This window comes from Scaptodrosophila lebanonensis, unplaced genomic scaffold, assembly GCF_003285725.1.
Source record: "Scaptodrosophila lebanonensis strain 11010-0011.00,11010-0021.00 unplaced genomic scaffold, SlebRS2 tig00000001-arrow-pilon, whole genome shotgun sequence".
NCBI lineage: Eukaryota > Metazoa > Arthropoda > Insecta > Diptera > Drosophilidae > Scaptodrosophila > Scaptodrosophila lebanonensis.
In genome coordinates this window covers 18,773,522-18,793,891 of record NW_022060529.1, presented here as the reverse complement: position 1 = coordinate 18,793,891, position 20,370 = coordinate 18,773,522, and the positions used below count along the sequence as shown (strand labels likewise).

The 20,370-nt window shown below is 39.8% G+C and overlaps 3 protein-coding genes across 4 annotated transcripts in view; 2 read left to right on the top strand and 1 right to left on the bottom strand.

Annotated features, from left to right (window-relative positions):
* The window catches only part of LOC115622688 (E3 ubiquitin-protein ligase MYLIP), a 35,316-nt gene extending 30,492 nt beyond the window's left edge, over positions 1–4,824 (top strand). Inside the window, exons 2-4 of the mRNA XM_030516717.1 lie at positions 1,738–2,837; positions 2,911–3,561; positions 3,632–4,824. Coding sequence (XP_030372577.1) covers positions 1,738–2,837; positions 2,911–3,561; positions 3,632–3,872 — 1,992 coding nt within the window. The 3' untranslated portion in view covers positions 3,873–4,824. The remainder of the gene's footprint in view (positions 1–1,737; positions 2,838–2,910; positions 3,562–3,631) is intronic.
* A 974-nt stretch (positions 4,825–5,798) lies between these two features.
* LOC115634289 lies at positions 5,799–6,736 on the bottom strand. Its single transcript, XM_030531942.1, has 3 exons — positions 6,712–6,736; positions 6,078–6,647; positions 5,799–6,010 (listed from the first exon to the last, which is right to left on the bottom strand). The coding sequence occupies exons 2-3, from the start codon at positions 6,487–6,489 to the stop codon at positions 5,946–5,948; spliced, it is 477 nt and encodes a 158-aa protein (XP_030387802.1). The 5' UTR covers positions 6,490–6,647; positions 6,712–6,736; the 3' UTR covers positions 5,799–5,945.
* Positions 6,737–7,197: 461 nt separating this feature from the next.
* LOC115620035 (AF4/FMR2 family member 4) overlaps positions 7,198–20,370 on the top strand; it is a 90,076-nt gene continuing 76,903 nt past the window's right edge. The window contains exons 1-2 of one of the 2 annotated variants that reach the window (XM_030513147.1): positions 7,198–8,561; positions 17,576–19,309. In XM_030513147.1, coding sequence (XP_030369007.1) covers positions 17,585–19,309 — 1,725 coding nt within the window. In that variant the 5' untranslated portion in view covers positions 7,198–8,561; positions 17,576–17,584. The remainder of the gene's footprint in view (positions 8,562–17,575; positions 19,310–20,370) is intronic. The other variant, XM_030513146.1, reaches the window with a different exon arrangement.

Genomic DNA, 20,370 nt, shown 5'->3' with positions numbered 1-20,370 from the left:
TGTTTACTTACGCAACAACAAAATTGTAGCTGACATTTGGAATTTGTACGCTTGAGAGTCGTCGCTTGGCAAATTTTAGTTAGCAAGTTTTTAAAGTCCAGGCGAAATAGGCGAGTTGCGTGTTGCGACTTGTCAGGAATATTGGCTTGGCTTGGCTTGGCTGGGTGGGGGGTTCGGGTTCGTGTTCGGGAATGCTGTTATAACAAGCCAACAACATCATCAACAACATGACTAGGAATTACGTGTTGTTGTTGTTGTTGTCGCTATGATTATTGTTGTCGCTGACATACTTCAAACATTTGAATTCGTTCCAAATGATGACACGTTCGTTGCATAAGCAAATATGTATTTCGAACGAGCAAACAGCAGTCACCCACCCACCCAGGGGGGGATTGCCAAGAAGGGGGTTTACGAAAAGGGGAATGTTGTTGCACTGCCATGACAACGATGAATGCGTTGACAAACTCGAAAGTCGCTATGCCTGCGACTAAGCCGACACACACACTCACACACCCATATAAAGGACTATGAAGACGAGGACGCTGAAATGTGGCTTGTCCGTCTATTCGTGTTCTATCCTGTTGGGCCGGCCCCCTCCCCCGCCTCTTGGTCTGGCCCCAGCTGTGCCTGACAAGCATTGGCGGCTGCTTGTTGCTGAATGCTTGTCATTGGAATTGGCTGCTGGCTGCCAACTGAAGGAGAGCTTCAATAGAACTGTGTCCAATTGATTCAGTGGGTCTGATTCACGAGTGAGTTATGAGCCCTCCTGGAGACTCATTGAAATATACAACTAGCAGGATCGATAGAGGCAAACAATTGCAGTCAAGTCTTCTTCCGCAAGGTAGCTGAAATAATTTAAACTGTAATGGTAATCTATTAACAGAATAAATTACCTAATCACCCAGATGGTAAGGTGCCATTTGAGTCTCTAAGCCTAATCCAAAATAGCTGAATAACTCCTGTTTGGATGTCTGGTCGTTCTGTAAACTAAGTAATCTGCTCGCAGAAATCCCTAAAGTCACTGAGACAATGGAAATAACAACCTTATGGCTAAAATAGAAGTCTACGAAGCTTCGAAAATAACAGTAGTCATATAGTTATTCATATAGTATTCATATAGTATTCATATAGTATTCTTATGGGATATAATATATTATTATAATAATATTCATAAAATATTCATTTAGCATGTTCCCCACAATGGGGAAGAATTAAAAGTCAATGGAAAACGAAACCAAACCTGCTAAGCCATTCTATGATGACCTGAACTGCTTCTCTGGCCTGTCTTTTATAATGAACGTCACATAATATATTCCACTTAGTTTAAATCCTCTGCAGATCCAACCATCTCTGGCCTGTCTTTTATAAAGAACTTTACATAATATATTTGCGCTTAAACCCTAATCCCCCGCAGATCCAACCATAATCAGGCTGTTCGAGTCTCTGGGGTGCTCAACCAAAATCAATTCGGGGAAAAAAGTGTGGCAAGTTCCGTTTTGGGGGTTCATTTTTAGTTCTCACCATCGTTTCGCTCAGCTCCTTTAACTTTGTTGCACAACTCTAGCTTGTCAGTGTGGGCGGGTGGAGACGTGTGTCTGTCTGTGTGTGTGTGTGTGTGCGGCAACCTGAAGGATTTGCCATCTTCATTCACATTTCTCATTGTTGTGTGCAATTCGATTTAGCTTGAATGTAAATTTCATCAACTAACGAATGCTCTTCCCTTCCATCGTTTTGCAGGTCTGTAAGGCGCTCGGAATTATTTGCGAGATGGAATACTTCGGTCTGGAACACTGGACGCCCAACCAGAAGGAGTCTCGCACACGTCAATGGATTAATCTGCGCAATCGTCTGTCCTGCGACAGTGGCAGCAGCAGTAGCGGCATTCAGTTGATGCTGGCCTTGAGGGTCAAGTTTTGGGTGCCGGTTCATTTCATCCTACAGGAGAGTGTGCGCAACCTTTTCTATATGCAGGCACGGGTTGATCTGCTCGAGGGTCGGCTGAGCGCTCATGATTGGAGCAATGCTGCCAAGCTGGCGGCCCTGCTCTGCCAAGCGGATGGTCTGCGCTTCAACGAGCAATCGCTGCAGGCCGAGTGCCCCATGCGTATGCGTCGGGAGCATGAGAGACTGCGCCAACAGCAACAGCAACAACAGCAGGCGCAGCAGCTGAAGGAGCGCAAGGAGAAGGATCATGTGTTGTCGTTGAAGAAACGGCGGCTATCGAAACAGAAGTCCGTAGAGCATATCGACGTCCCACAAGCGATAGGCACGGCTCTGAGCTCTAGTTATGGTGCTAGCAGCTATCTGGCCTCGCAATCCTACTCGCTGTCGGCTCCTTCTAGCAGCACAGTGACAGGCAACAGCCATCCCGCCTCCAATTCCTCTGCCTCGCCCTCTCCCAGTGCCGGTTCCAGCAGCTTGGCCGCCAACTCTTCGTCCACCTCTACGAGTCCCAGTAACACAAGCAACCTCTTGGCCCAAGTCCAGTCCCAGCCACAACCTCAAACACAGGCCCAGGCGCAACAGGGCCTGGAGGAGCGTCTGGCCGCCAACCCCCTGAGAATCTACGAGAATTACCTGATATTGCCCGTTAGCGAGTATGGCACTGAGCCCCCAGAGGACTTTCTGCACCAGATCGCAGTCGAACACAGCAAGCTTGCCAAGCTAAAGATGATACCCAAGTCGGCCAAGTACTGGCTGTTGCAGGAGATTCAGGAGTTGAGTGGCTATGGCGAGGAGCTCTTCAGTGGTGTGACCACAAACGAGAGCGCTACGCGTTGCGACATTGCGGTGGGCGCACACGGTATTACCGTTAGTCGCGGGGAAGACAAACAAAGGTGAGTTAAATAGATGGAAGGTGAGACAAATAGATGGAAGAAACTAATATCGATTCTAAATTCTGAATTGCAGCATTCCCTTTAGCGCCATTGCCGCCGCGAAATCGCTGCGTCGCACCTTCAAGCTGGAATATGTAGACGACCATAACGATCGCAAGGATCTCGAAATCAAGTTACCAAAGCAGCCGATTGCCGCCGGTCTCTATCGGTCCATCACCGAGCGCCACGCCTTCTATGTGTGCGACAAGGTGCGAGGTGTGGTCACAAATCAATTTACACGCGATCTCAAGGGCACCATCGCCTCAATGTTCAAGGAGGACACGGAGCTGGGCAAGCGCTATGTCTTCGATATACAGCACACCTGTCGGGAGGTGCACGATCAGGCGCGTCGGATTCTGCATGAGCGTGGCGTTGAGCTGACGGCTCATGCGCTGGCCGGCGGAGATGGAGGCGCGGCCGCTGTAGATAGTGCTGTGATCGGTGCCGTTGCAGGCGGCGGAGCCGCTAGTAATGGATTCGGCTTGGATGCCACTTGCGTCAGTTCCATGGCTGGCAAGATAGATTTGGCAATACGCGAGAAGGAGGAGCGTGAGGCGGCGATTGAGCGTTGCGTCGACTCGCGCATCTCAGAGGCAATGACCTGCAAGATCTGCATGGATCGCGCCATCAACACAATGTTCAATCCGTGCTGTCACGTCATCGCATGTGCGGAATGCGCTGCAAGGTAAATAAACTCGCCCGCTCTACCCCATGCACCCACAATTCAACTCAACCCCTTCTTATTCTATTTACAGGTGCAACAATTGCCCGAACTGTCGCGTCAAAATCACGAGCGTGGTCAAAATCTATCTGCCCCCTGAACTGCGCACAAGCCAATCTGGCAGCAGCAGCACCGATGACAGCGCGGACAGCGGCCACGCCCTCCAAGCGGACAACTCGCCCGCTGGTGTCGACGATTCCGTCCCGTCCACATCCTCATCAGCGACCGGCGCAGCAGCACCTGGAGCGCCCCCCAAAGTCACGACGGCTGCCTAGAATTGGTTGTGCTCGCTGCTGTTCCGGCTGATGGAATGGGTGTGCGTGCCGATCGTCTGAGCTGGGGACCTGTTATCTGTAATGATCGTTGATGGGGTTGTTGTCATTACCCAAGACCATTAACCAGAGGGAACAAACCAAATATTTACAACAACAGCAACTACACACAAGAAAAAGAAAAAAAGAGGAAACCATTAAAAGAGAGCGGATAATATGGACTTGCTATGGTAACCGGCCATAAGTGCAGGTTGTTTCTGTAACTGTAACTGTAAACGGTACTACAATCCACGATCTATCTATCTTTACTCAAGTATTTTATGGACATAAGCTAATGAAGTGTAACTGTAATCATAGGGTCGCCTATACCCCGACCAGAAAGTGCTATTTACTACTTACGTGTACTTCGTCTAAGACTTTTCACTGTACATCAAACGCATAGAGAGTTTAATATACATATAATCTACCTATTAATTAATACTTAGTATGTATGTACGTACACCTAGATAAATGATAATCGCAACGATGCTAAAGTAGACCGTACCGTACCGATTGAGTGTAATAATCATCATAATAATCAAATCAAAACTAGTATTATTACGGATGACGATCGAGTTGGCGGTCGAGAGAAAGCGAGCAGCTACTCACATCAGTTACTTACTAATTGTTAGTGTTTTACGCATAAAACTAGACTAAAGTCGAATGAATGTATTTATTGCTAATGCTACGTGTAACCTCTTAGTATTTATTAACTATACTATACTATACTATACTATACTATACATATATACTAAATACTATAGCTACCCGTTGATGCAACCAACCCAATTCTCATGTATATAGACAAGCGTACAATAATCGCAAATTTAAGGAGCAACTAGCCTAAGTACCTGCAACACGTATCTCTGCAGCAGATATTACGTAGTCAATAAATGTTAACATGTTACAAATTCAATTATCCACCTTCTTTTCATTTTTATTTCCATTTTGTGTTGAAGACCGACCACACATTCAACTTTCTGTTCGATTTGCAGCTAAGCTTATGATATCGATGGCTTTGTTTAGTAATACTCTTTGAGGGTATTCCCCGCATTAACTCATTTGGCTGGTAAATGTTCCATAATCAAAATACCGGGAAAGAAACAACGTTCCCGTTTCCAAATGCGATCCAAATTGGAAAAAGTTCAATATCCAAAAAACGATTGAGTTTCAAAAGTGAAACATTTGAGAGCGAATTACTGAATAGTTTTCCAGAATATCACACATTTACATTTTGATTTCGCATAAATGGATGGGATAGGGTTACGGAAACATGTCTCCCTAATTGTTGGTTATTTAAAGACGCTAGTAGAAATTGTTATTTATGGAACTGATTCATTACTTGTTTTAATCCAAAATATCTGAGAAGAATTAAACAGAGAAAGTTACTTTTTGAAGTCCTTCTAAATATAAAGAAAACTTATGTGTAATAAACTGTTCAGAGTTTCTATTTACGATGATGATATACCTACTATATTTGTAAAAAAGGAAAGGTCCTTAAAGCCAGATAATTCCATGGCATAAAATCTTTAAAATTCAAAATTCTGCTTCATTTATCTAATGCTTTGCAAAACAGTTAAGGATTTTTTTTAGAACATTATGCTTTCGAACTGTTCTGAAAATAGAGTTGCTTTTCTCAACTTCTTATTTTTTTAAATATGTTTGAAAGTCTTATATACCCCGACATCCTTTCTAGGCGTTTTTGTTTCCCTGTTCTTTCCTTAGTTGATAAATGTTTAAAATAGGAAATAATAAAGAATAAGGATGAAAGAAAAACCTTCCTTTAATATAAACCGAGACAAGATATAGCTAATAATTAGAGAATATAAATTTAGTACAATCACCCTTAGTTGTATGCATGCTTGGGTTTAAAAGAAAAAGCCGTTCCTATACTATATACTATTTTGATAAATTGTTTTACATTTATTTCATTTTCTTCTCAACAATAAAAGAAACATGCAATTTAACATTCATAATCACCGAGTTCGATACCCCAAACCCTTTTGTATAATCATGCTCCTCCATTGCTATTCTAGATCATTGTGTTTGTGTTTCTGCAGGAATTGCAGTTTGATTTGCTGCAGTCTGATTGAAAGGAGCCCCTGAGGTGTAAATAGATGATTAGAAAATTGCATTGTGGCCTTGCTGCACACAATTTTATAAACTTACAGATTTTATCGCTCAAAATCTGCATAAGCTTAACGAAGCTAGTCTTTGGCGAGAAACTAGCCAACATCTTTGCGCTTAGCTTGGCATTTGGGTTTTCGTTCATGAGGTCCAGTGTTTTGGCGCGAGTACGGGACGACTGCGATATGAATGGTAGTTTCGGAAATACCACATCAATAAGAATGAGTTGAGGCATCTTAACTTCTTGGATCAATTCCATGGCCCTTCCTGGCTTTAGATATGGTCCCCACTTTTGATAGATGCTTTTAAAAAATGCGTTCATTGGATACCGAAAACGATACTCGGAATTATGATGGATGGCTGCTCCTATTATCTTTTTAATGAGTTCGGGCTCAGTTGTTGGTTTTTGTTTATCTGTATCATTTTTTAGTCCACGATTTTCTTCGGACCCCATATTTAGAAGCGTCTCTGTAATATTGTTAGTTTGTTTTTGTCGCTCAAGAGTATTATTATTTGATTTAGAAGATTCTAAAAGTTGAACTACTCGACTCGAGTTTAGTGGCTGCACAGAAACTTCTGCTTCAGCTGAATGAACATAGGGTATCAATGCTCCTAAATAATGGAATTATAATTTTAAACTTACTCTTCCAATTTTCATACCATTCATTTTACATACCAACTAAAAGCAATGCGGCAACAACAAAATGTTGCGAATTCATTTTGAATTATAGAATCTCTTTTGTTATAATTTCGAGAGAATTTTGTATACACATGTAAATAAATTCAGCTGCATGTCAACAGCGTACAAATTTTGAAATTTGGGAAGATTATGTGCCACAAATTTCACACGCCTTCTTTACTTCATAAAATCTATATTTCCGTTGACGAATCGAAATATATTTAGTTTTCGCGCCAAAGCAATCTGCGCATTAGTTGGCAGCACCATCTGGATGCTTCTTCTTTGAATAATGACCGTCAGAGCCGTTCACATTTTCATTTCGTCGATGTGGCAACATTTGTCTATATTTGGTGGCAGCACCATTGACAGGTGTATACACTGTTGGTAAAAATGTGCATACACTGGCTTTTTGGCCTTCTTTACTGCAATTATCTTGCTCAGCTCCGCCGATCCATTTGTCGTAATAATTTCTAGAAAATATAGTGCAAAGTTCTATAAATACGCTTCGCCAATGCAAACTGAGAGTGAAATATAGTGTAATTGCAATTGTGATTAAATAAATGAATAAACCCGCAAACTGAAACAGCAACAGCTTACGAACACGAATGCAAACGCAAAGGCAAACATTTGGATAAGCGCAGCCGGAGCTCCATGTTGGCGCCGTTGTCGCTGTCGCCGTCAGCGTGAGACGGCAACACGCCGTATATTTGTTAACAAGAAAAAAAAAAACAATTGCAATTCGCTTTCTTAAAGTTTCGCGTTGAGTGCGAAGAGAAAGACGCAAGGCCAGAATAAATTGTGATTTAACGCGTGGCTGCACTTACATATATACATACATACATATATTGCAGCCAGCTGGCCACCGCCGTGGTTGCAGGCACAACATAGTGAAGTGCCTACATACATACATATTCGTTGTTGTGTTCTTGTCGACGTGGGGGCAGCGAGAAAAACAATCGGATCCTCACGTCGCTGTCACCAGAACTGTCGTTGTCAAATGCAGCTTTAAAACGCACTATGCCGGCGGCACTGTACGCCAGCAGAGACCGACCACCATCAGAGCCACCAGTGACCATGAAGCGAAGCGACGCGACGCTCTGAATTCTGTGGATGCTTACAACAAATACCAAAAAAGTTTTAAATCGTAAATGTGCGCAATAAAAATTAAACGCATTTTGCACGTACATACGAATGCAGCATGACATCAAAATCAACAGCAACAAGCAGTCACAACAGCAACAGCAACAAAAACAACCACAACAACAATAATAGCAACAACCCGTTCTAGTTAGTTCAACGCATAAAACAGCTGAAATACCAGTCTTTAAAGTTCTCCAACTCAATCCAGCCCAACCCAACCTAACCACCACTACCAACACATTAATTAAATTCCATTTGTGCTCTTAAGCTTTAAAAGCTAAAAGGAAATAAAAGAAAGTAAATAAGCAGAGCAGTGCAATTCAATGCGTTTGTTCGTTCGATTGTTGAGGAAAGTGCCTAAATGTGTTTAAATGAATTTAACTTGCCCGCGTTTGACGTCACTCGCCAGCGCGTTCTTCATCTGCCCGCTGACCGCTTTATTCGATTCGCCTCGCCGCCATCTCGATCTCGACCAGCAGCAGAAAAAACGGCTACGGCTTTACTTTTAATCGTTTCGCGCGCATCTTAAATGCGTTTCGTTTACAATTTTTTGTTAGCTCCTCGTGCTTGTTGCTAATCGCTAGATTTGCGTCCCATCGACCAACCAACCATTTGGTGCTTGGATTACACATATACACACACATTCACACACACATACGCAATCTGCATCGCACGTCTTACCCAGCGCCAACATCTGGATTATCTAAGTAAGTTGATAAGCTTAGTAGATAAATATATGATAGTAAAATATTTAGATTAACATTTAAGAGATAACAAGCGACCGCTTTGAGCAGAGAATCCATCCAAATGGCACTTAAATTCATTGACCAAAAGTTGACTGGGGTGGCAATTAGACCAATTGAGAGCGAGCATTAATTCATCAGTGGTCGGTTTGATTCGTTATCGGTTCCAACCGGTTCGTTTTCGAACACCCTTCCTCCACCGCCACGCCATCGGAAGTCCAATTAATTCAAATCAATTTGACATTACGTGCTGATTACATTTTAAACTTTAATTGTTGTCAAATTGCAAAAGCCTGTGCGGAATATTAAAATGTAGAAAATGTTTAATTTCGTCATGCCATGACCATGAAACCGACAGAATTTGCTATTAAAAAATGTTTTACGCCAAATTGGGGGATTCGCAACAGCATGATGAATAAAACAACAAACTCAACAAAATGGTACTTTAGTTTTTGATTGGTTTCCTGGACTAGGACTCTCTGCTCTTCTATTCTATTCTTCAAAATATATTCCCATGAAGAGCAAGACGAAGAGCGAATCTTGAAACGGATTTATTTGGTTTAAAAACATATAGAATGGAAATAATTTTGATACTTTTTAGAATATCTGAAATCGATATATCAGAAATGTTCCCTATGCCGATTATTATTTTGTTGAATTAAATATATTGCAAAAATATCGATACATCAAACGCCTCACATTAAAAATATCGATATAATCGTTATCGCTATTAACAATCCTGATTTCAATTATTATGACAAGTTTACATTTTACGATTGATTATCTACTGCTGGAATTTTCTTTATATATAGAAAATAATTATATATATTATAATATAGAAAATATTAGGTTGAGATGACTGGGGCGACTTATGCCCATTGTAATTCCTTTGGGACTATAGTTTTTATAGGTTTCAACAACTCAGTATTCTTACATTCTCGTGTTTTGCTATGATCGTTTACTCTAGAGCCATTAACCTCTGCTTGCAGTGCTGATCAATGCCTCCTCTCTCCAGCTTCTACAGAAATCATTGGCTAGGATGCCTAGTCTGGGAGCACGGCATGTCTACCTAAAACTAAAAGACGGTAACCCGTGAGTGCCCGCACATCCGTTAAAACTTAACTTTTTAGTTTTAGAAGTCCAGTGCTGTTCAGGTTAGCTTTTCTCCAACACAAAATTTTGGACGTGACCATACATCCCATATCTACATACGTTGGAATACACATATATATATACACAAATATACACATGTATATTTATGTATTCCTGTTGCGAAAATGGTAACCCTAGGCTTAAAAAGAATCTGTTAATTTAGTTATAAATAAGTAATTGGAGGGCTAGCATTTCTTAGTATGGATTTCGATAAGTAAATCCCTGACTAATCTGTCATAACCATAACCATACCTTGTTTACTTGAGTATCTATTATTAAATTCTATATAGCTATAGCTTTCTACAAACTTTTCATTAACACTCCTTAAAATTCACCAGCAAAATTACTTTGTTTCAACTTTTTTTTTTTAAATTCTCAACTAAATTTTCAAACTCGCCGAAATGTTGCTGTTTAGAGAAATGTGGACATATTCGTATAAGGCGTACGTGGATTTAGAAATGCTTCTTTATCTGAATTTTTTTCTACGCTAATCGGATAATTCTTTCGTTCGCTAATTAGGAATCAACATCAAACATGTTCGCCTTATCTTATTAGTATTTTTGAAAATTTAAAAATTGTATTTCATTTTGTTTTTCGATATTGAAGTCGAATGCATTAAGAACGAAATGTTAGTTAAATTTAATTAATATTTATTCAAGCTATTCTTAAATTAAAAAGAAAAGGAATTAAAAAGTAGCTGATCAACAATTTGTGGACTTTAATTTGGATTTACAACGCGGCTGTACATACAAAATGCCTTAGCTAGTGCTATACAAAATCTTTGCAAATATTCGAATATAGACGACTACTTAGTTTAATCATTTAATAGAGTGTCTATACACAGACTCCACTGTACTATTGACAGTGCCGTTGTTTCCTTAGGAGAATACAGATACAATGTGTATATAACGAGGAGGGGAACAGAAATGAAATTATGATTCACACAATAATTAAATGTCAATTCATCTCGGCGCATCCTTCGGCGATGCGGGCTGCGTGTTGAACTTTAAAGGGAAGTGGATATTAATATACCCTTTTTTGGACGACCACCTTTTCATTGGGGACCGCTTTTTGCTGCGTCGCCCATCATTTCTCAGTCCATGCGCGACTGGCCACCAGTTAGTTAATGGAAAAAATGTTCTACGGTCTTCTGTAACTTTTTGTTGGTCTTTTTGCTCGAATTGTTTTTATTTTCGCAACTGCAAAAAGCGAGCCCAGCAGTTAGCGGGGAGTGGGAGAGAAGTGCGTGGCGCTGCTGTTTTGTTGGCAATATCAACGTCCTGCCATAAAATTGCATGTCCGAGTTTTTTTTTTCCACAGCCATGTTGTTGTTGTGTTATTTTTGTTGTTGCTCTTGTTTGTGCGAGCCTTTTTATTTTGCAAGAGTTTATTGTGCGGAATGCTATTTAATACATAAATTCCATTTCATGCTCTTGCCAGAGCCCGCGGGCCGGCGCCCATTGCCTGTTGTCAGGGGGCATCCAGCAAGGATTTATCTGTCGAGTTGGCTGTCTGTTTGCGTTGGCCAATGCAAATTTTGAAATTCAATTCAATTTTGTTTAACAAACTGCACACAGCTGAGAACAACTGCGAAATGAAAAAGGGAGAACAAAAAAACTAAATGAAATTACAGCCTTGCCCGCAGCTTTATTCAGAAAAAGCTTTTTATGCAATCCGTACAATGAGAAACATTTCATATTTCACATTTAAATTTAATAAATTGTTCTTCAATTGCGCTGCATTCCAAACGCCCCACTTTGCGGAAACTGCAAATTCCCAGCCTTGCCCCACAAATACCCCCTCCCCCCAAACACGCACGCACACACATACATACATACAAAGCTGAGCAAGAACTGGCACTAAAACGAACAATGAAAACGATGCACAACTTAAGAACCTTAACTCACTTTGAAAGCATAAAAAGCTAACAAATTCCCGACAGCGAAAAACTTTTGAGCTGCGCACAACTTTTTCTTTGCCAGCACTGCAGTTTTGCAGTTTTGTTGTCGCGCTTCCCTTCCGGCTGCAACTTTTAGATGCAGTTTGTTGTTGTTGGTGGTGTTGGTGCTGCTGCTGCTGCTGCGATCCTTGCAACTTCCGTTTTATGCTCCACCTATACCTATCCAAGTTGTTCTATCAAACACTAAAACAACAAGGATGAGCAGAATAGTAAAATGGTTATAAAAAGAAAAATGCAAAAAAAAAAAAAAAAAAACAACACAATTGCCAAAGGCAGCCATCAGGTTTCTTAAAGTTGGCTTTCGATGCTTTAAAAATGGAATTACTTGGCAAGTTTTCTATTTCACTTGTTTTCACTTATGTATGTATGCCACGCCCCAGCTAGCTGCACGTTCTGTGCAACAAGGACGCGAGAGCCATAAAAATGTTGAACGGGTTGTTGAAAACACATTTACACACACACACACAGCCATGCAATAAAAATGCGAAAAAGTTTTTTAAAAACAACTGCAAACAAAGGCGGCGGCAGCAGTGCCAGGCAGTTACAACAAAAACAACAACTACGACAATGTTCAAGTATATCAGAGGGGGGTACATGGATAGAGAGGAGGGAGGCAGGAAGCGCCGAGTAAGCAAGCAAAAACTGTGTAACAACAACAACTTTAAAAGGTTGTACGGACAAAGAAGGTAAAAAAAATGGAGAAAACTTTACTTCACACACACACACACACACACACACATACACATACACATACACATACACGAATGCACACTTAGTATGGCGGCATTTCCTTTTCCTTGCAGACCTCTTCTTGCGCAGGCAAAAAAAATTACATTTAAAAAATGGCAAACAAGAAAAACTTGGCACTGGCTGCAGAAATGCTTGAAAATCGACAAAACAAAAAAGTATATAATTGAAACATGAAAAATTTTACCGCGTCGACGGCAACGGTACTTAAAGTTTCCCCAATCCCTGCGTGGGAAGTAGGGATGATAATGGGAGAGGGCTTGATGGGGGCTTGACATGGCAGTTCGCTTTTGCTGTTTGCTTTACGCATATTTTATGATGGTGGAAAAGTTTTCATTCGCAACTTTATTTTTGCAATTTGTTGCAAATTTAATTTCTCTTGTAAAATAAATAAATAATACCGTGTAATTATCTGCTGCGATGTATTCTCCACTTCAGTTTATTATTTTTACACAACTGTTTTTATTTCGAGCTTCACATCAGGCAGGCCACAGTGGTTCCGCGAACGTGTGCAGTGCCCGAAAATCATAATTGAATATAAATCCCACTAGGCGGATAACTCATTAATAGCATTTTCCAAATGCGGGAAATAGAAGCAGTTATTTCGCGATTTTTAGCTTTTGAAAATAATATACTTACCTTATTCGGGTTTTTTGTTTTTTGCCAACATTCTATCTTGATTCACTTTTCTACTGATATAAACATCGATTTAATCTTTATTTTCCCAATTAAGTTTACTACTCTAAAAAAAACCCAATTAAGTCGTAAATATGGAATTTGTGTGTATAACTTTAACGCCTATATTTGATTTTATCTTTGAGGTTAATAAGCAGCTATTGATATGTTTTGAAGCTAAATTTATACTTCACATTGCCATATAAATATAATTATCTTAGATGTAATAGTTTTGATATATATATTATATTATTCATCATTAAATTTGAAGGGAAAATTAAATTTTAAAAAATAAACAGTTCATAAATACTTCTTTTAACCCTATTTCATCAGACATGTACCGTTTTGATTTACGACTTGTTGGCATTTTTACGGTAGTTTGTCTATGCCTCTTTTAAAAATCTCTGGCCCTTGGTTCTGTAAAACTTGTCCAACATTTTAAATGACAGAAAAAGGTGATAATCACTTGGTGCATTCACGATAACCTCCCAAGCAAGTCACTTATTGGCAATTGGCAGTTTAATTGCTGACAGTAGAGGCAGTTAGTCCTGGCTTGGACACCGTTGGGGCATTTAAGTCACAATCCGTTTAAGAAGAGGGTGGGATTTCATTTGCAACAATTCGCAAATGGAAATTCAATCCATTATGTTTCTTTCCTTTTCTTCTTTTTTAATCAGATTTTTGTTAGTGGTTTTAGACTGCTTTCTGGTGGGAGATGATCTGGCTGTTTCAGAAAATTGTACGATTTTCTCGCAATGTTCGATTCTAGCTGTGGAAATGCATCTTGTTACGTCGTAGTTTTATCGTAGTTTAACTCTAAATAAATATATATGCAATTTTTAATTTTCAAACCGTGTTATATGTATGTAGTTTTAAGAGGCCCCTCTAGGTTTTATCAGAAGAATAATAAGTTATTCTTTAAGAACCGCTTTCCAAATAAATTTCAGACCAGTTTTGTTGGGATTGTGTTTATTTCTACATGTTATTTTGATTTCAAGTTTATATCTGGCCTATTTTAAATACAGTTTTTTATTCATATATGCGTATTAAACTCTAGTGATTTTAAGTTTTGAAAAAGGTATTATGTCCTACACAGAGCATTTTCAAAGAAATATAAATGAAATGTAAACGAATTTATGAGCAAATTTTAACCTATTTTTGCCATTTAACAATAATTATTATAAATTTAAGTCACCATTTTAAGCCTTTGTTTTTGGCTGTTTTGTGTGATAGTTGTCCCACTGTGCAACCCTGTGGAAGTAAGTGCTCGTAATTGAATTTTAAAATTGTATTTTCGCAATTTGGCTGTATATTATTTTTTGAAAAGTGCCCCATTATTGGTAGCTACGTAAATACAGATGCTTTAAAAGCATTTAAGCATTTCTGTTAATCTTTAACTTAAAAGTGTATTGGCAATGTATACAAACATATAATTTTCATTGCCATTCAGATCCGATTCACATACATATATAGATGTTTACGCAGAGATTTGTATTTGAAAACAGACAGTCAATACTCTCAGCTGAGTTGGAAAATTGAATTCAAAGCCCATAAATCGCGCTGATAACCTATTTCATACATTTATATATTTTTGTACATGCGAGTATGTTGTGATAACCTCTGCATACAACGATCATGATCCATGCGGGAAGCGTTAATTGCCATTTCAGTGCGAGTCGTCGGCTTGTCAAACGTCCCAAACAGTTTGCTATTATTATTTTGTTGTATACATACTGTATATATTTTATTTGCGACTTCGAGGTAATTATGTATGTATAGTATGTGTAGTATAAGTTCCTTCAGTCGCAGTTCGGCCGACATATAGTATGACGCATTGCGCGCTACATTCGACATTGATAAGAAATTATTTACAGCTCCGTCAACAGAATCGCATAGGAAGTTTACTTTAAGCAATAAACATATGTCTGTTTATATACATATATCTGTGTACAGAAGTATAAGAACTGGATATGTCTGGTTAAAGCCCAGCTATTTAAATTTATAAAAAAAGAAGAAGAAAATAAACGAAACATCTGAGAAGTGATTGATTGCATATTAAGTGGTTGTTTGTGAAATTCGGGATAAATCTGGTTGAGCTTTCAGCAACACTGAGAGTTTGTTTGCATTACAATCGGTGCTAAAGTAGTACTGTATAAGTATTATCTCTGATTGTTGTGTGCTGAACGCGAGTTATCAGGCTGAGAACCAGTTTTGAAAGGTGCTAATTGTTTTATGAAGTATCTCTGAAGATATCATGAAACTTGCTAACAAATTCGGTGCTGTCCACATTTAGCATCTACTGGATAATCTTACAATATTATGGGGAAGTCACAGGGGAATCTTTAATGACACACCTACCAAACATATCAAATCGGTCGCACTCTTTGGCTAAAAGCATCAGTGTAAATACGTATTACCTCAGAGCCATTGGTAACAAAAACTACAACTTCTTTCGGTATCACTTGGTGCCCGGACAGGGTAACAACATTTTTTTGTCTAATACAAATCATTATTATTGCCTTCAAAATATTCTCCGTTTCTTTCTTTTGGTATCATTTGGTGCCCGGACTAGGTACAACATTTTTTTGTCTAATACAAATCTTTATTATTGCTGAGCTAATACAAGCATGCCAATTAGAGCTGGAGAAACATCGATGTTTACCCACATCGATGTTTCGATCTTTTAAGGGGAAGAACGTCGATTTATCGATGCATCAAACTTCTATAGTATTAAGGAATTTTTAAAAAGGTTTTATTGATGTTTAAACATACGGAACTTTATTTTGATTTCTCATATTATTTCAAATGCTAAGGTTTTTTATTAAATACAATAGGTTTCAAAACAAACGATAATTTCACAAATTCAAAGAATATAACAAAAACCAAAGAAAAAATAAAATACAAAAAAAAAAATCAGTATGAAAGAATATCGAACATTCGGAATAAAACATCGATGTCTAAAAAAATATCTTAACATCTATATCGATGTTTCGTCCAGCACTAATGTCAACGGTTAATCCAATATACCATACACAATTTATGCGCATTGATCAGGATTTTTTATGACCTTAATCCACTCATGTCGGAGCGGCTATTTGAGTTCCGGACATCTTGCGAATACGGTGGCTGGGGGATGACTTTTGTTTTGTGTTTGGATGTTGAGAGTCCCTGCTATCTTTCCAATGCCAACACGAAGCTTCTCAAAAACAATTTCCTATACTTTTCTAATGTTAACGTCTTCAAAAAAGGTGGGTGGAGGACTTGCATGAAGCAAGTATTCTACAAGTTTGCCTCTCAAATAGAGTAGATTTCTCCAAAAATCTTCTGCCACATTTTCTATGATTTTTGAGCAAGCTTCTTATATTTTTTTCCATAGTAAAAATCGGCAGATAAATCTCTTGTCAGAACAACTTTTCACAAATAGCTGCCAAATACAAACTAAGTGACATAACCCCCTCAAATTTAACACGAATGTGGAAGGTGTAACCAACCCAGACAAATCCAGTTCGGGTCACATTCGATTCGATGGAGCATAGAATCATTTATTTTTATAACATTTATATTTATTTGTATACTTTTTGAATTTACTAGATATTTGGCATTTAATGTAAAAATGAAGTTCTTATACATTCCGATATGTGTACCTCATACAAGAGCGGTGCTCGATCGTGAGTGGCTAAAAGACCCCGTGAAGTTCAGGAATGCGACGACTGTCGATACTAAGTATTGTGAAATAATGACAATTTACAACTTCATGAAAACAACAAAGTTGAGAGTTATCCAATTACCAATACGAGTACTACGTGGACTTTATTCTCTAAACTTCCAGTCGTAGAATTTGAAAAATTCCAAAATGTGTTGAGCTTTAAAAAAAAAAATTGCGGCAATTTAGGAATGTCAGAAGAGTGAATTTTAAATAACAGTCATAAAACCTTTTGGAATTGTTGAGTTAAAATGTTATAGATATACAAAACTATTACACTGTTGGATATATTTTAAAGCGTAAATTTAATTAATTTTTTAATTTGTACTCTATTCACTCATTTGTATTTAACCTTGATTTGAGCTAAATTCTTGTTCAATTTATTGAATATTTCAATTTGCATAAAATATTTGTATAATGATTATTCATTTATTTGCAAATATAAGTGAGGTTCATCTGGAGAATTAAAGAATATGATAAACCAAATAAATTAAATTCGTAGGTGAACATGAAAAATAGAAATATTTAGTGCATTTTGTAATTAATTTTTCATCAGCATAGATGAGGAATCTATATCGTGGGTTTAACTGTGTTTCCATTTGCATGTCCACAAAATAAAATTTGTATGCTATTTATTAAAACCGACTAGATGTGTATTTCATATTTTAAGTGACCATTTGTTTGTGTAATGTTAAAGGTTACACAAAACTAACTCTTTATCTTCATTTTTCTTCGTTACAGTTTCATATTATGGAAAAAGCGAAAGCCTATATCAAAAATGAACTCCGTGGAGGCAGCCTGCCAACGCAATCCGAGCCAACGACAACACCACCGCCATCAAAGGTTCAAGGAGCCGCAGAGTTGATGCCTTCGCCAGGCGCCGCACACCGCACGCTGACGCCGACCGAGCATCAACAGCAGCAGTATATACGAAGTCACCAGCAGCAGCAGCAGCAGCCACAACATCCTTCTTATGTATCGCAGTCGTATTACCAGACGGCACCTGTGAAGGCGCCACTGACAGGTCGAGTCTCTGCGCCACCGGAGCACATACCGATCTGTTATGTGTGCGGGGGTCATGGTGGCTACGAGCCGCTGCGTGTACGCCCTAACCACGAGCGGCCTAACGAGTCATATTTTCCGTTCCTAGAGCGTCACGAGCCGCCGAATGGTGTGCCCAGTGTTGGCGCTAACCAGCTATATGTCATGGCCTGTATGCTCTGCTATCGCTCCCTGAACGAGCAGTGGGACTCCTATGAGCGCCAAAAGAAGCCACTGTTGCAGCGCATCTACCACATGAAGCGTGTCGATGGGAAGGGCTATATTGGCGCGGATGTGGCCACGCAGAGTGAATATGCCGCCCAGATGCTTGGCCTTAGTGCCGAGCATCTGACCCAGAATGGTCTCAGCGAGCTGCAAAATGCTGCTGCTGCTGCCTCGGCCGGCTACACTTCGGCCGATCCCTATGCCCTGGTTAGGCACTACGGCGGCCCACTGCCATCGAACGCACGCGGAGAGTCACCGCACCACAGTACCTCAAGAAATGGATCGCCGGCGCCCAGCGGTGGGGCTGCAGTCGACTATTATCCTCGCAACTTAACTCCGACTAGTCGCAACTCAGTCGTACACAATAATCACAATGCGAACAGCAACGACAAATACCTGAGCCGTCCCCAGTCTCGGGACATGCAGATGCCCTCACCCTCTTCTCGACCGCCGAGTGCCACCGGTGCGGGTTACGAGCAAAGCACAAAATCTTCCAGCTTTGCTCATCACAAGTTCAAGCTCAGCCAGCATGCCTACAGTGCTGCTAGTCCTGGCCAACCCCAAACCCCATACGGCTCTAATCCGCCTTCCTCTCCGTACCAGTCGCAGTCTCAGGCACAACAACAACACCAGTACCATCCTCATCAGTACCAGCAGTTGCAGCAACAAACTGCCGCCTATCACATGCTCCAGCAGGCAGCAGCCGGCACGCCCGATCATCAGGCCCTCTATAAGGGTAATCCCTACAATGCCATGCCCGTACGAAGTCCGTCGGCTCACATGCCGCAGCCTCCAACCCTAGAGGATGACAACGCCACGGTATTGGATTTGAGGCACTCCTCGAGCGCCAGCAGTGGCCAAACCGCTCGTACAACCGCAGCTCCTCCGCCAGTGTCGTCGACTAATAACCATGGCTCTCCTGCAGGCAGCCAGGTTGAGGTCGGCATCCTCGATCTGTCGATGCCTGACAAGAACTCCATCACTGAGGTGTGCTACGTCTGTGGCGATGAACAGCGACGCGGAAGCCTAGTCGAACTGAGCACGGTGAAGCCTAAAGATTCACGTGATCGCCATCAAGCTGCCTATTTTCCACTCTTCAACGAACAGCATCCGCGTCCGGCGCGCTCTCGGCCAAAGGACCCACGCGGCATGATTCAAGCATGTATGCCTTGCTACGAGGATCTCATGCAACAGTGGAATGCTCATCAGGTAAGTGGTCCTTAAATTTAAAACTTGGCCATTGCATAACTTATGATCGAGATCTGCAAATAAAAAGTGCAATGGATATCAAGATTCAATATTTGATATTTTTATATAAAATAAATTAGTATAAACCAGGCAATGAAGTAATTTAAAAATTGTCCTCTAAACTTAAAACTTAATTTATAATTGGTTTGTTGCAACCGAAAACTTTCTCTCTTTCCCTCGCTTTAGACGGGGGTTCCGTTCCTACAGAACATCGTGTTTTAGGAAATCGTCTTAAACGAGACAAAAGTGAATAATACGCTTCTTTTTTTAATTTTTTTCAACTTCAACCGAATTAGAACGAGGTTTTCAGCTTGTTAAAAGAAGAAAGGTAGCAAATTTTTAATCGTCTTAGCCCGAGTGCGTATTAAAAGAGGTCGGGTTAAGCGAGGGCTAGGTTTAAATTGTGCAAACCATTTGCTGATTTGACCGGTTTAGAACATGTACGAAAAAGAGATTTATTTATATTGGAAATCCAGCTTGGAATTACAAATAAAACCAATTAAGTATCGAACGTATTTAAAAAATGTATTCCCAAATCTTTGGAAGTACTGTAGTCTCTAGTCGCATATACTCGTAATAATGAATATGAACATTTCATTTAAAATTAGGGTATAATACCCAAGGTATTTATTGATTTATTTATTTATTAAGTTTCGAAAAACCTTTGTTTAAGACTCGATATTATACAATAGTATACGATTGTCTATATAAAAAGAAGAACCTCCCATAAATGCTTGAAAATGATAATTTTTGGACGCATACCTTTTACACTCTGTACAAAGCTAAAGTAAACCTTAAAAAGACTTAGGCACATACATATAAGACCAGCTTTAAGAGATGAGTCGTTATAGACATGTTCCGTCAGTCCGTCCGTATGAACACCGACAACTTTTGAACCATAACAGCTAGGGGTCACAAAACCTGATATATAGACTTGCCCTATGCCTATACAAAGGAAGTTTAATACATATATCATCATTATTTTATATAGTAGTAGTTGTCATAGTTATTGGTATTTCTGA